Source organism: Acomys minous, assembly GCF_964271855.1.
Source record: "Acomys minous genome assembly, chromosome: 1".
NCBI classification, from domain to species: domain Eukaryota; kingdom Metazoa; phylum Chordata; class Mammalia; order Rodentia; family Muridae; genus Acomys; species Acomys minous.
In genome coordinates this window covers 89,494,647-89,507,315 of record NC_140483.1, presented here as the reverse complement: position 1 = coordinate 89,507,315, position 12,669 = coordinate 89,494,647, and the positions used below count along the sequence as shown (strand labels likewise).

General features: G+C 46.6%; 1 protein-coding gene across 1 annotated transcript in view; it reads left to right on the top strand.

Annotated features, from left to right (window-relative positions):
* The window catches only part of MOB3B (MOB kinase activator 3B), a 181,230-nt gene that overhangs the window by 63,805 nt on the left and 104,756 nt on the right, over positions 1-12,669 (top strand). Inside the window, exon 2 of the mRNA XM_084778398.1 lies at positions 6,472-7,088. Within this exon, the coding sequence (XP_084634524.1) occupies positions 6,671-7,088 (418 nt within the window). The 5' untranslated portion in view covers positions 6,472-6,670. The remainder of the gene's footprint in view (positions 1-6,471; positions 7,089-12,669) is intronic.

Genomic DNA, 12,669 nt, shown 5'->3' with positions numbered 1-12,669 from the left:
ATGGGAATGGCACCCATAGGCTCATGTGTTTGAAGACTTGATACACGTGATTCGCAGTTTGTAGAACTGATTGGGAAGGATTGGAAGGCGTGGCCTTGTTCCAGCAGAAGCGTCACTGAGGGCAGGCATTAAAGTTTCAAAAGACTTCTGCCATTTCTCCCCTCCCTCCCTCTGCCCTCCCTCCCTCCCTTCTGTGTCTCAGCCACTGCTCCAGCACCACGCCTGCCTGCCTCCTGCCACAGACCCTCTGAAACTGTAAGCCCTAAGTAAACACTCTTCTTTTATAAGAGTAAGAGAGAGTATCATTGGCCATGGTATGCTCCATGACTACCTGAATGGAAAACAGGCATGATTATATTGGATACCGCAGTTCCAGTGCTGTGAGAGGTGGAGACAGAGGACCTCTCAGGCTCGCTGGTTGGCAGCTTCATTCCAGGTTCAGTAAAAAACTCTCAAATAAGAAAGATCGTGATAAAGCTGGACATTAGACATCCTACTCGGGCCTCCAGTTACACAGGCACACACATGTTCAACACACACACACACACACACACACACACACACACCAGCTCTTAAAACCTAACTTATTCAATATTGACAGTGGAAGAGAAAAGCTCTGTAGACTATTTCAGCCACAGTGAGAAAAGTATGCTGGGAGGAAGGTACCATGGTTGTTCGTCAGTTCTGAGCGTGAAAGTTTAGATAGCACCGAGGAAGGGAGGAGCCTGTTAGAAAGGTAAGTGGACAGGTGTCTTCCCCTGCGGGAAGCTGCCATGTCACTACAGAACACCCCTAAGTAACTGGTGTATTCATATTCAGGCTCTGGCTATGAGCATACCGAGGCTGAGATTGATCCCCCAAATAACTCAAATTAGGAGCTGCAGTTTGGTTGCACTATTGTGGTTCTGGTTTAGTGTGAAGTGTCTTCAACTCATGCAGTTTACTAATGCGCTCAACAAATCTTCAGTGAGGTCTGCTCTGTACCCATCACTGGTCCAGCTTCTGAGAGCCCAGCTAAGGTTCTGCCTCCTCTGCGTGGGCTGCTGGGGGCCATTTTTCTTGTGGCTTTCCTGCAGTGAATTGTCCTGTCCAGCACATCTTCTGCCACCACATACTTCCAATTGTTAGCATTCATCAGTTCCATTCCTCTTCCTGTCGCTGTCACTCTCCTGCCTCGCCAGGATGGCCTCTAAGATGTGGTCGCTGGCAAAGAAGATGCGTTTCTCAGGAGTCAGTGGGAGAGTTGCTTCAGTTCTTCCTTTATCCCTGGCAAGGACTCTTGAGTTTTCAACTAATGAGGCAGAAGACATCAATAGGAAAAGAAAAATAAGAACTTCCTTGCCGTTCCCCTGCCAGCGTTGCTTAGTTACCCTGTCAACATTAGCTCACAGCGCAGCAGCGTTCTCTCTGCATATTTTCATTGTGCATTTTTTTTATTGCTGAAGTTGATCTATTAAGCAGAAAATATGGGGAACACATGGAGCGGCTGTCAGTTTTATGCTGTTTATTTGGATTTCCGTTTTTCTCTTTCCAAAGACCTTAGTGCTTTTTTTTTTCATTCCTAACTCAAGTGACACACTGAAGGAATGGCATCTGCGTCCACATTCGTGTGTTAGGCTTTGGGGCATGAAAAGCGGAAGTTCAGACTGACCACAAGTTGAACACCAATAGATAGAGGCCAATTTTTAATTAATTATGCATCCTAGTCTTGTGTCTGCTGAATAAACAGGCCTTAGTAAAAAGTTTTTTTAATTAAATGAGCAATTGGCTTCAACTATTTATTGAGAGCTGGCATTATAATGGGTGCTATTCACAACAGAACTTTCTTAGCCTTTCTATCCAGGGCCCAAAGCTTATGACTTGTTCTTTTCTTTCCAAACACTAGACAAAGACGAAGAACAACCACTATGTCATTATTAGCCTAAGAAACTTCTGGCATGTGGTTACAGTGGCAGGAACCACTCTCCTTGTGGCATCACCCAATGGTTTTCCATGAGGCCTGGAGGTGCTGGGTGATCAGACCCATCCAGATCAGAACTCCCGCCCACCCCTCCACCCCACCCCTCAGCCCACCCTCTATCCTTCTATCACCACCTGGCAACGAGCAACTCAAGCAAAGCAGGTGGGCTGAGAACAGGGAGGCTCTTCACATTCTTCCCCAACACACATGTTCAACTCCGCACCCTGTTTATGAAGCAAACTGTTGACAAAAGTCACAAGAACAAGTTTATGTCCTCATCGCTTTAGTTGCCCGGCCAGTCATCCGTCCTACCTAATGCTCCAAGCGTTTCCCTGTGAGGTGTGGTTAAAGTGCAGATTTAGATATCCTATGTCTGAGGAAAAACCCAAGAGCCTTCATATTTGATACACCATATCACCTATGTTTTTTGGATTAGTAGATCTGACGTCATTTAGAGCTTGTCTGCAGTACCAACTTGATGCTGCTTTTAACATAACCTCAGGTATCTGTGTTAACATGGGATAGAGCCTGGTCTGGTTTTTATAACATCAGTGGGGATTGAGCCCAGGGCTTTGCACACGCTGGGAGCGTGCCCTGCCACGGAGTTCCATCTCCAGCCTTTTATTTGTTTCTTTAAAAAAAAAAAAAAGGTTTGAGACAGGCACTTGCTAAGTTATACAGGTTGGCTCTGGGTCCTCTGGCTCAGCTTCCCGAGTATCTGAGATCAGAACCCTGGCTAGTGGTAACCACTGAATTGGATGAAAGACACACTATGGGCAGGATCTCAAGGCCAGGCGCATCCACCATGCTCTTCTCCCCCCCCCCCCCCCCATAAAACTCTTTTAGGTTTCTACACCAGCATAGTTCTGACACCTGGAAAAATACATAGAAAGCTACCCTTGCTTAGTATTCAGAGGTGTGATGGTTCTTTTCTCATGCATCCCAACTGCCCTTGTCTTTACACATAGGGAACCCACCTGTCCCACGGGCACTCTCCTCAGAATAAATAACTCCACTGTGGGTTCTCACACCAGCAGAGGCTGCCCATGTCTGACTACTCCAGCACGTCTGGTAATGTGGATTAGGTTGCCAGGAGACCAGCACTCCTGTCAAATGCAACCAATAGGACCACCTGCTCTGGAGACCCTTTGACCCTTGATATGAGGTGCTTAAAAGGTACCTGAAGATGTCCATGGGACTGTAAAATACCCACAGCGGAAAACATCACATACATCTTGGGCAGAGAAATATGGGTTCAAATCACCGCCTATCATCTTTCTGACTTCTGGCAGATTATTTAACTTAGCTAGCACTCAGTCTCTTTGTATCTGACATGGCCATGACTTCCACACAAAGTGGCGCACGCCTTTAATCCCAGCACTCGGGAGGTAGAGGCAGGCGGATCTCTGTGAGTTCGAGACTAGCCTAGTCTACAGAGTGAGTCTAGGACAGCCAAGGCTACACAGAGAAACCATGCCGGGGGGGGGGGGGCGGGGGAAATGAGTTGAGAACCAGAAATGTTAGTGAAGGATCCAGAACAGAGTGGAGTTTGTGAGTGGCAGATTCAAGTAGTAAACACTAGGTGGGGCCTGCTCATGCGCTTGGTCACACCCTGACTTTAAACAGATGTTTGGGTCCTAAGCTAAGGACATCATGCTCACTTAGAGAACACTCTCATCCCATGATGCATCTCGCTTGCCCCTAGATGGTGATTTTTTTTTCATGACAAGGTTTCTCTGTGTAGCCTTGGCTGTCCTGGACTCACTTAGACCAGTGAGACCTGGCCTCAGACTCAAAAAGATATGCCTGCCTCTGCCTCCTGAGTGCTGGGACTATAGGTATGCACCACCACACCCAGCTTGATTTTAAATCTGATTAAAGTTTGGGATAAATGTCCTTCCAGTTAATGCGACTGAGATCTTGAAAAATCTGTTACTTTAAGTATTACTAGAATAAAGAAAAAAAAACTTCTCACAATTCTAGCAAGGTTTGGTTATTTTTTTGACATGTTTGTGACAATCGCGTGAAGCTTTGGGGGATCTGATGAGATCATTGCTATTCACGTGTTTCCATCTAGGACATCAGACAGATCTGTTGATGGTGTCCATGAGAGCAGACACTACAGGTCACACAAGCAGCAGAAGCAGAGGACCCAAGGGCCATGGAACTGGGAAAGAGGAGCAGGGCTCCGAGAACCATGGGAGTTGACGAGACCCTCATTATCAGTACAGGAACAGCCAGTCTTGTTTGCTATAGCCGCCTGTCACTACTGAGCTGCAAAGAGGGACTGTTGCTCATTTAGCGAGGAAAAAGTCTCACCATTCCGTCTCCACCTTTCCAGCTTTTCACTCGCGCAGTTTGTCTTGGAAATAACCTTTTAAAGTTTCAAGTTTCTTCAGTCTCTTATGAGGCAAACTAAGTCTTCAAGGAGTCTCCCTCCCTCCCTCCCTCCCTCCCTCCCTCCCTCCCTCCCTCCCTCTCTCCCTTCCTTCCTCTTCTGTGCACTGGGGTTGAATGTGCAGTCTCATACACTCTGGGCTTATGCCCCAAGAAGGTTTTCATTTGAAAAGAGATTGCACGTGTCCACAGCCAAGACTTTGAGACTTTGGTATTGAAATCCGTGTAGCTGATAGTTCGGCATCCCTTGGAGTATAACTTCTTAAAAGGTCTCCTGCATGGTGTCATGTGGATTTTTTCCTCATGGATCTTTTTGTGGGAACAGGGAGTGAATGCTTAAAGTCACATGAGAAGGAGAGAAGAGATCCATTTCCCAGATGTTTCTCAGCATTCCTGAGGGTGGGTGGGTGTGGGGGTGTGTGGGGTGGGGGAAGCTTTTAGGAAGAGGGCAGGCAGGCGGAGAGAGGGGATGGGAGTAGCAATCTGTGGGAGAGGTAGAAGGGGCACATGGCAGGACCATGGCTGTGCTGAGCAAAGAGCACAGTCTGTAGAGGGAATCAGATATCTGAGGGGGAAAAAATGAACAGAAACAAATTTTGTTTTAAAAATGCCATGATATAATCTACTACTGTGCACGCTGATATAAAAATTTGAAAAGATATCTTTGGGAACATAGTCCGGTGTTAATGACTTAAACCCAGCCATGTTCACACATAGGAGGTGGCGGAACCCCTTCTGGGTGTGAATAAAGCAGTTTAGAGAGCTGGTACTCTAACCCTCTGTGCCAGATTCTGTGGTGGCTGTTCCGAGCCTGGCGTCAGCTCTGCGCTCACTTTGTTCCCGTTTGTCCTGAGTGGACTTGTTACCACGGGAGAGCCTTCATCTCAACCCACTCTCTCCTGGCAGCTTTTGGAGAATGTGGGTATAAAATGAATCAGGGACAGAGCTCTGGTTAGGGAGTGTCATGAATGAGTAGGAACGAAAGGGTGAAAGAGTTTAGGGCCCGTGTGGAAAGTGCCTTTACAAGCGGTTAGCAAGTCAGATTTGGTGCCAACTGTGCCTTCCTTCAGGCTACAGGATGCTGTTAAGCCAGTAATGTGTCAAGAGTGTACCACAGTCCTTCTAACGTATGCACTGTCAGAGCAAGAGTTCTGTTGAACAACTCATGCCAAAGATCTCCAGAGGATGCTGTTAGGAACATAAAGGGTGGTTCCATTGTAGAGGTAGCAAGTGCTACCGTAGTTGGGGCTCCCTGAAACGGAACAACTAACTTAAAATCAATTGAATTAAGATGAAGGACTTCCTTGAGCAGTCCCGGAAAAACAAATGTATCCCAACGCTAAGAAGTACAGCTAAGCTTTCAGGAGCATGAGGACCGTTTCCTGGATTGTCGGGAACTAAAGGAGCCACTTTCCCTTTCTTATTGCCTCTTTCTGCCTTGTGCTCTTCTCACCCTGGCGACTTGGGCTCCTGCTATCTTGCTCTGTTTCAATAGCCACTGTTGCAACTACTTCCTTCCCCTAATTTTCTTCTTCCTCTTCCTCTTCCTTTTCCTCCCTCTCCTATTCTTCCTCTTTCTCCTCTTCTTTGCCCTCCCCTCTTGTTCCTTCCCCACCCCGTCCTCTCTCAGCTCTGCTCTATACCTTTCTGAGTCACTACATATGACTCCCACACAGCTGTCATTTCTTACAGATTCAACTGATGCAAACGCCTGGTTCTTTTTAGCCAGCTTGGTATAACAGCCACCTGGTCCCATCGCCTCTGTTTAAGAAGACAGACACAATCTATGCTTGCTCACCAGTCTGCAGGAAGGAGGCAATAGGACTGAATCATTGACTTACACTGTAGTACCTTGGAGAAGTCTTCAGCTTACGATCACACAAGAGCCAGCAAAGATTTGATGTTCACCACAAAGAGGGGGGTAGCATCTTTTCCTCCTCTGTTGCATAATTTGCAGTACCGTGCAGCCCACAGCGCAATAGCTTACACTCCACATTCATATACCTAGACGCATAGGCACTCAGCACACCCCGTAATGCCATGTGGAAATTGAACACAAGCCTTTGTTAGTTCATAAATGCACTCACAAGTTCCCATTTCTTTTCCGTCTTTAGGAAGGAACATGAGGTTCCCTTGGAGGTCATGCAACAGGACAATGGAAGGAGCCATTTAAAATAGAGTTTAAAACTACAGGCTGTAAGACTGGGGCCCAAGGGCTGGCAGTGGAAAACTCTGTTGGGCTGTGACCTCTCACTGAAAAGTCCCAAGTGCCTCTTTGCTTCCTGCAAAAGGAAGGAAGGCCAGGAGGAGACCATGTCCATAGCCCTGAAGCAAGTGTTCAACAAGGACAAGACCTTCCGGCCCAAGAGGAAATTTGAACCCGGCACCCAGAGGTTTGAGCTGCACAAACGAGCTCAGGCCTCCCTCAACTCAGGTGTGGACCTGAGGGCAGCTGTGCAGCTGCCCAGCGGGGAGGACCAGAACGACTGGGTGGCCGTCCACGTGGTGGACTTCTTCAATCGCATCAACCTCATCTACGGCACCATCTGCGAGTTCTGCACCGAGCGGACCTGCCCGGTGATGTCAGGGGGCCCCAAATATGAGTATCGGTGGCAGGATGACCTCAAGTATAAGAAACCCACTGCACTGCCGGCTCCCCAGTACATGAATCTGCTCATGGATTGGATCGAGGTCCAGATCAACAATGAGGACATATTTCCAACATGTGTTGGTGAGTGCACTGCAGGCTTCGAAGTTTGTGGGGTTTTGGGGGGTTGTTTTTGTGTGTGTGCATGCGTGTGCGCGCGCGCTTGTGTGTGTGTGTGTGTGTGTGTGTGTGTGTGTGTGTGTGTGTGTGTGTGCGCTCTCAATATTTTGTTCCACTACTCCCCTGAACTAAGAAAGTTTGGACAATGTGTCTTTTTTTTTGAGACAGGGTTTCTCTGTGTAGCCTAGGCTGTTCTGGACTCACTTTGTAGACCAGGCTGGCCTCAAACTCACAGTAATCCACCTGCCTCTGCCTCCTGAGTGCTGGGATTAAAGGCATGCGCCACCGGCTGCCACAATGTGTGTCTTATACGGTGCTGAATACTAGATAGCACCCATGTCAGTGTTTCCCTAAGTTCCATTAACTATATATCTGTATGTATATACAGAGAGAGAGAGCGAGAGAGAGAGAGAGAGAGAGAGAGAGAGAGAGAGAGAGAGATTGATCGCTAGACAGACTGGAACATTTGAAATACAGATATTTTGCCTTGTTTTGTGCCATAAAACACAAGGGTTCAGACGCAGCCTCTCCTACCTCTCTGAGTTGCTTGCTATTGCATTCCCATATACGCACAGTCTGGCTATGGATTTCATTGCTTTTATATCCCAAGCTAAGTAGGAATGAGAGAACTTTTGTTTCTATCGCTGTGTCTCCAGTGCTTAGAATAGTGCCTGGAACCTGCGTGGGTGTTCAGAAACTTCTCTAAAACGAATGGATATGGTGCCGTTGTGATAGCCGAGATAATAAATAAGTATGCGAAGCATACAATGAATGCACATGAAAACCACATGATGAAGTCTGTTGGGATCACTATAGATGGACAGGTGTCCTCAGGTTGAGAAGGGGTGGGCGGAAGTAATTAGGTTTATACTAGAAAACAGTGCATGGATTGGCTGTTGCAGTATGGTACATCTTGAAGCAGCTGGCACACAAACCAGTCTGTCAGGGCACTGGTGCTGGCCCTGCCTCAACTTGACTAGTCCCCTCCTGCTTCCCTCCTCTGTGTCTTGCTACCAGAAAGGAGGTGAGGTACTCAATGCTCCCTAGGGGGTGCTGGGAAGCTCCCCGGGCTGGCGTTCCACATCTCCGAAGAGTGGGAAACCCTTTATTCTTATCTTCTTTTACTTCCGTTTTACTCTTAGAGGCCGATTGTGCTGAGAGGAATTTTCTTTCTGAGAGTCCCATAAGCAAGTGTCAATATCATGCCCAGACAGACAATAACTATAATAATATGCACAAACTGGTTCTCTTTTTCAGCCTTGTGTGCCCCAGGATAGAAACGGGTTATTAAACTGGTTGGAAAGTACCTTTACCTGCTGGCCCCAAGAAGCGAGTTTTCAGTCTGTGTGTTTCTAAGTTTGACGTGGCACTTTTGTTCTTTATAAAATATAATCCTTTTCCATTTAGCATGTTTGTTTGTTTAGACAGGCTCTCTCTAAGTAGCTCTGGCTGTTTGGCGTTGTTGGTAGGCCAGGCTGATTCCAACTCACAGAGATCTATCTGCTCTACTCCTGAATGCTGGAATTAAATGCTAGAGCCATCACGCCCCACATTTTTAATTTTAAGGAAATATTAACTGATATAGATCAGAGTTGTCAGAATTGCCGGGGCCTTCTATTCAAAATGCAGAGTCACTGAGCTTACACGAGGGCTGAGGGTATAGTTCAGTGGAGGAGTACCCACCTAGCATGGCCAAGGTCTTGGGTGTGGCCCTCTAGCCCTGCCAGAAAATAATAATAAAAAGGAGAAAGGTTTCTTAGATGAGACTTGAGAACCTGTAACCTAACAACAGACAACAGAAGTAGACCTACTCCATTGTATGATTGTTCTTTAGAACTTTTCTCCCTTTTTAGCTCAAATTTTATATCCTTGCAATAAAATCCCTCACTAGCCCCTGGTAACATCCATCCTACTCTATTGTTAGCTTTTTTAGGTTTGACATGTGAGATAATATGACATATACCTTTGTGTGCCCAACTTAGTTCATACGTGATGCATACATTTCATACACATTTTTGCAAATGATGGGGGGGGCCGTGGGGAGAGGGAGGAGAGAGGAGAGTTAGTTGAGACAGATTCTCACGTGTAGGCCAGGTGGACCCACAATCCAAGTTGGCCCGGACTGCAGTTGGTCCCGCTTCAGCCTTCCAAATGATGGGATCATAAACGTGTGGCATCACACCTAGCTAAGACTGTCTTTTAAGACTTGCTTGTTTTTCTGTATGTGCATGTGTGTGAGTCTGAATGAGTCCACAGAGACCACGTGGATGGTTGTGAGCTGCCATGTAGATGCTTGGTAACAGAATCTGAGTCTTCTGCAAGAGCAGTAACGACTGCTCTTAACTACTGGGCTATCTCTCCAGCCCCAATTTCTTTCCTTTTAAAGACCGAAAAATATTCTATTGTGTATATGTGCCACCTTTTCTTCATTGAGGCATCCATTTTGGATACTTACTGATTGAATTTGCAAATACATTATGTCTTATGTTTCTCATATGCCTGTTTGTTGCTTACATCTCTTGTATTGAGAAATGTCTGCTATGGTGGGTAGATTTACGTCAACTTGACACAAACTAGAGTCATCTGAGAGGAGGATACATCAACTGAGAAATTGTCTCTCTTAGATCAGCTGTTGATGAGCCTGTAGGGTATTTTATTAATTAGTGATTGATGTGGGAGGGGAGGGCCGGGCCCATTTTAGGTGGTGTCACCCCGGGCCAGTGGTCCTCGGTTCTATGAGAAAATGGCTGCGTGAGCCGGTACGTGCCATCTCTCCGTGGTCTCTGCATTAGTTCTAGACTCCAGGTTCCTGTCCAGCTTTGGTCCCTGTCCTGACTTCCTACCATGACGAACGGTGATGTGGAAGCTTAAGCCAAACAAACCCTTTCCTCTCCAAGTTGCTTCGGTCTTGGTGTTTCATCACAGCAACAGTAACTCTAACTAAGGGCAGAGGCTGGTACAAGGATCATGGGGCGTTGCTGTGGCAGACCTAATCATCTTGTTTTGGGGAGGATTGTGGAAGGATTTAGGAGCTTTGGGCTAGAAGATCCACTGAGTAGTAAGAGTTCAGTGGACTGTTCTGTAGGAGCTTGAAAGGTAAGACTGTTGAGAGCAGTGGAGGTCCGGCTTGGGAAAGTTCAAAGGGGAGCAAAGATTGTAACGGGTCCTTTGTGTGAAGAGTATGTGGTGTTTGACCAGTTGGAGTTGAAGAAGCAGCTGGAATTAACAAGAGACCTTGCTTTACTAAAGTAAAACCTTTGCTTTGCCGGGACAATGGATGCTGACCAGCTGGAGCTGAAGGATCAGCCATGATTAAGAGGAGACCAGCGTCACTGAGGTGAAAGTCTCCTGGGAAGTGTTGCCTCAGGGTCAGCACACAGAAGCTGTGTTCCAGAGGTGGCCAAGGCTGTCCTTTATGATGGATGAATCTCAAACTTTGTAGTGTAAGAATTACCCAGGTGATGCTGGCTTTGAAGGCATGAAGAGGTCATGGAGAGCTGCTGAGGCTGAGTCCCTGAGGAGAAGCCAGGAGAGGCAACTGGTGAAAGTGCAACCTGGCTGCAGCAGGTGATGCCAGCATTTGGAAGATGCTAGTGTTGTGGGATGACCACCAACCAGGTGTGAAGTGGAGCTGGCCTGAGCCTAGGAGACAGTCTGTATGTGCTGCATAGGCAGAGAGCCCTTCGGAGGAGCTCAGAAGATTACAAGTGGACCCCAGGTGTCCACTGAGTCATTTACGTACTTTGAGTTGGGTTTTGCTTGGTTCAGATTGTGACTTTGCACTGGTTCTTCTCTCTTGAAGTAAGAAAGTGTTTTGGTTTTTCATTTTACAGGAGCCCACAGTTTGAGAGACTTTCAGCTTTTAAAGGAATTTTGGAGTTTTACAGACTTTGGGTTTTAAAAAAGCTTAGGTGTTTTAAAGATAACTTAAAGATGGTAGGACTTTTGAAACTAGGAATATTTGATATCGTGATGTTCATATTGTGATGTGAATATGTGATTTGGGGGGATGAACTAGAAAGGAAAGGCTATGGCTAAATATTGATGTCTGTGTGTAAAGTTGACAATTGTGCTGCATAGTCTTATGTCTACTCAGCACAAGATACAGTCTTCAGAAAGGAGAGAGCCTCAGTCGAGAACATGCCACCGCAAGATATGGCTGGAAGGCCTTTTCTTGGTTAGTGATCAGTAGGGGAGGGCTCAGCCCACTGTGGGTGGTGCCATCCCTGGACCGGTGGTCCTGGGTTCTATAAGAAAGCAGGCTGACAAGGACAATACAGGCGGTAAACCTTAAACCCCTACCCAGATCTAGCCAATGGACAGAACACTCTCCACAGTAGAGTGGAGAGTGGAATATTACTTTCTCACATACTCTGGTGCCTCACCTTTGACCATGTCCCCTGGAGGGGAAGACCTGGTGGCACTCAGAGGAAGGACAGCAGGTTACCAAGAAGAGACTTGATACCCTATGAACATATACAGGGGGAGGTAATCCCCCTCAGGAACAGTCATAGGGGAGGGGAATAAGGGGAAAATGGGAGGGAGGGAAGAATGGGAGGATACAAGGGATGGGATAACCATTGAGATGTAACAAGAATAAATTAATAAAGGAGAAAAAAAAAGTTAAAAAAAAAAAAAAAAAAGAAAGCAGGCTGAGCCAGCCATGTGAAGCAAGCCAGTAAGCAGCACTCCTCCACTGCCTGTGCATCAGCTCCTGCCTCCAGGTTCCCGCCCGACCTTCCTTCAATGATGGGCTACAAATGGGGAAGCGTAAGCCAAACCCTTTTTCTTCCACAAGTTTCTTTAGGTCGAGGTGTTTCATCATAGCATCAGTAGCATTAACTAGGATACCCACTCAGATCTCTTGTCCACTGTTTGAGTTATCTTCTTACCATTGGGTTGCCCGAATCCCTTACAAAACTTTAGTTTTAGAAGTCCTGCCACTCTTCTTTTATTGTAACCACTCATAATGCTTGTTCTTGCCGAAAAACAACCTACTTGTCACCACAGTATAGTTACACATACTCTCTCCTTCCCCAGTGATTTTTGTATGTGTCCTTTGAGGTCCTCCTGATCAGATACCTTTTATGTTCATATTTCTACTCATTGCGGTATAACCTCTATAAGCTATAGAACATGTCCCAGGTGAGGGTCTCTGGGAAAAGGTGATGTCGGATGGATTAGCAACTAGAAAGTCATCTTTGTAATGTTCCAGTTTTGCGTGACACTAATGTTCAATGCAGAGATGCCACCCTTGTGTGATTTACCCAGCGCTTGTCTTCACAAGGCTTCCTTTCCTTTGTGCATGACTGCATATGTGATTGTGTGTTTGTGTGTGCATATGTTGCAAGACAACCTGAGACGTCACTCCTCAGCTGCTGTTTACCTTTGTTTGTTGCCGGATCCCTCTTGACCTGGAACTCACCAGGTAAGCCAGGCTGGCTGGACCAATGAGCTGCAAGTATTCACCCATCCCTGCCTCTCTGGCACTGAGATCATAAGCATGTGCCATCACTCAGTGTTTTTGTCTGTTCGTTTGGTTGGT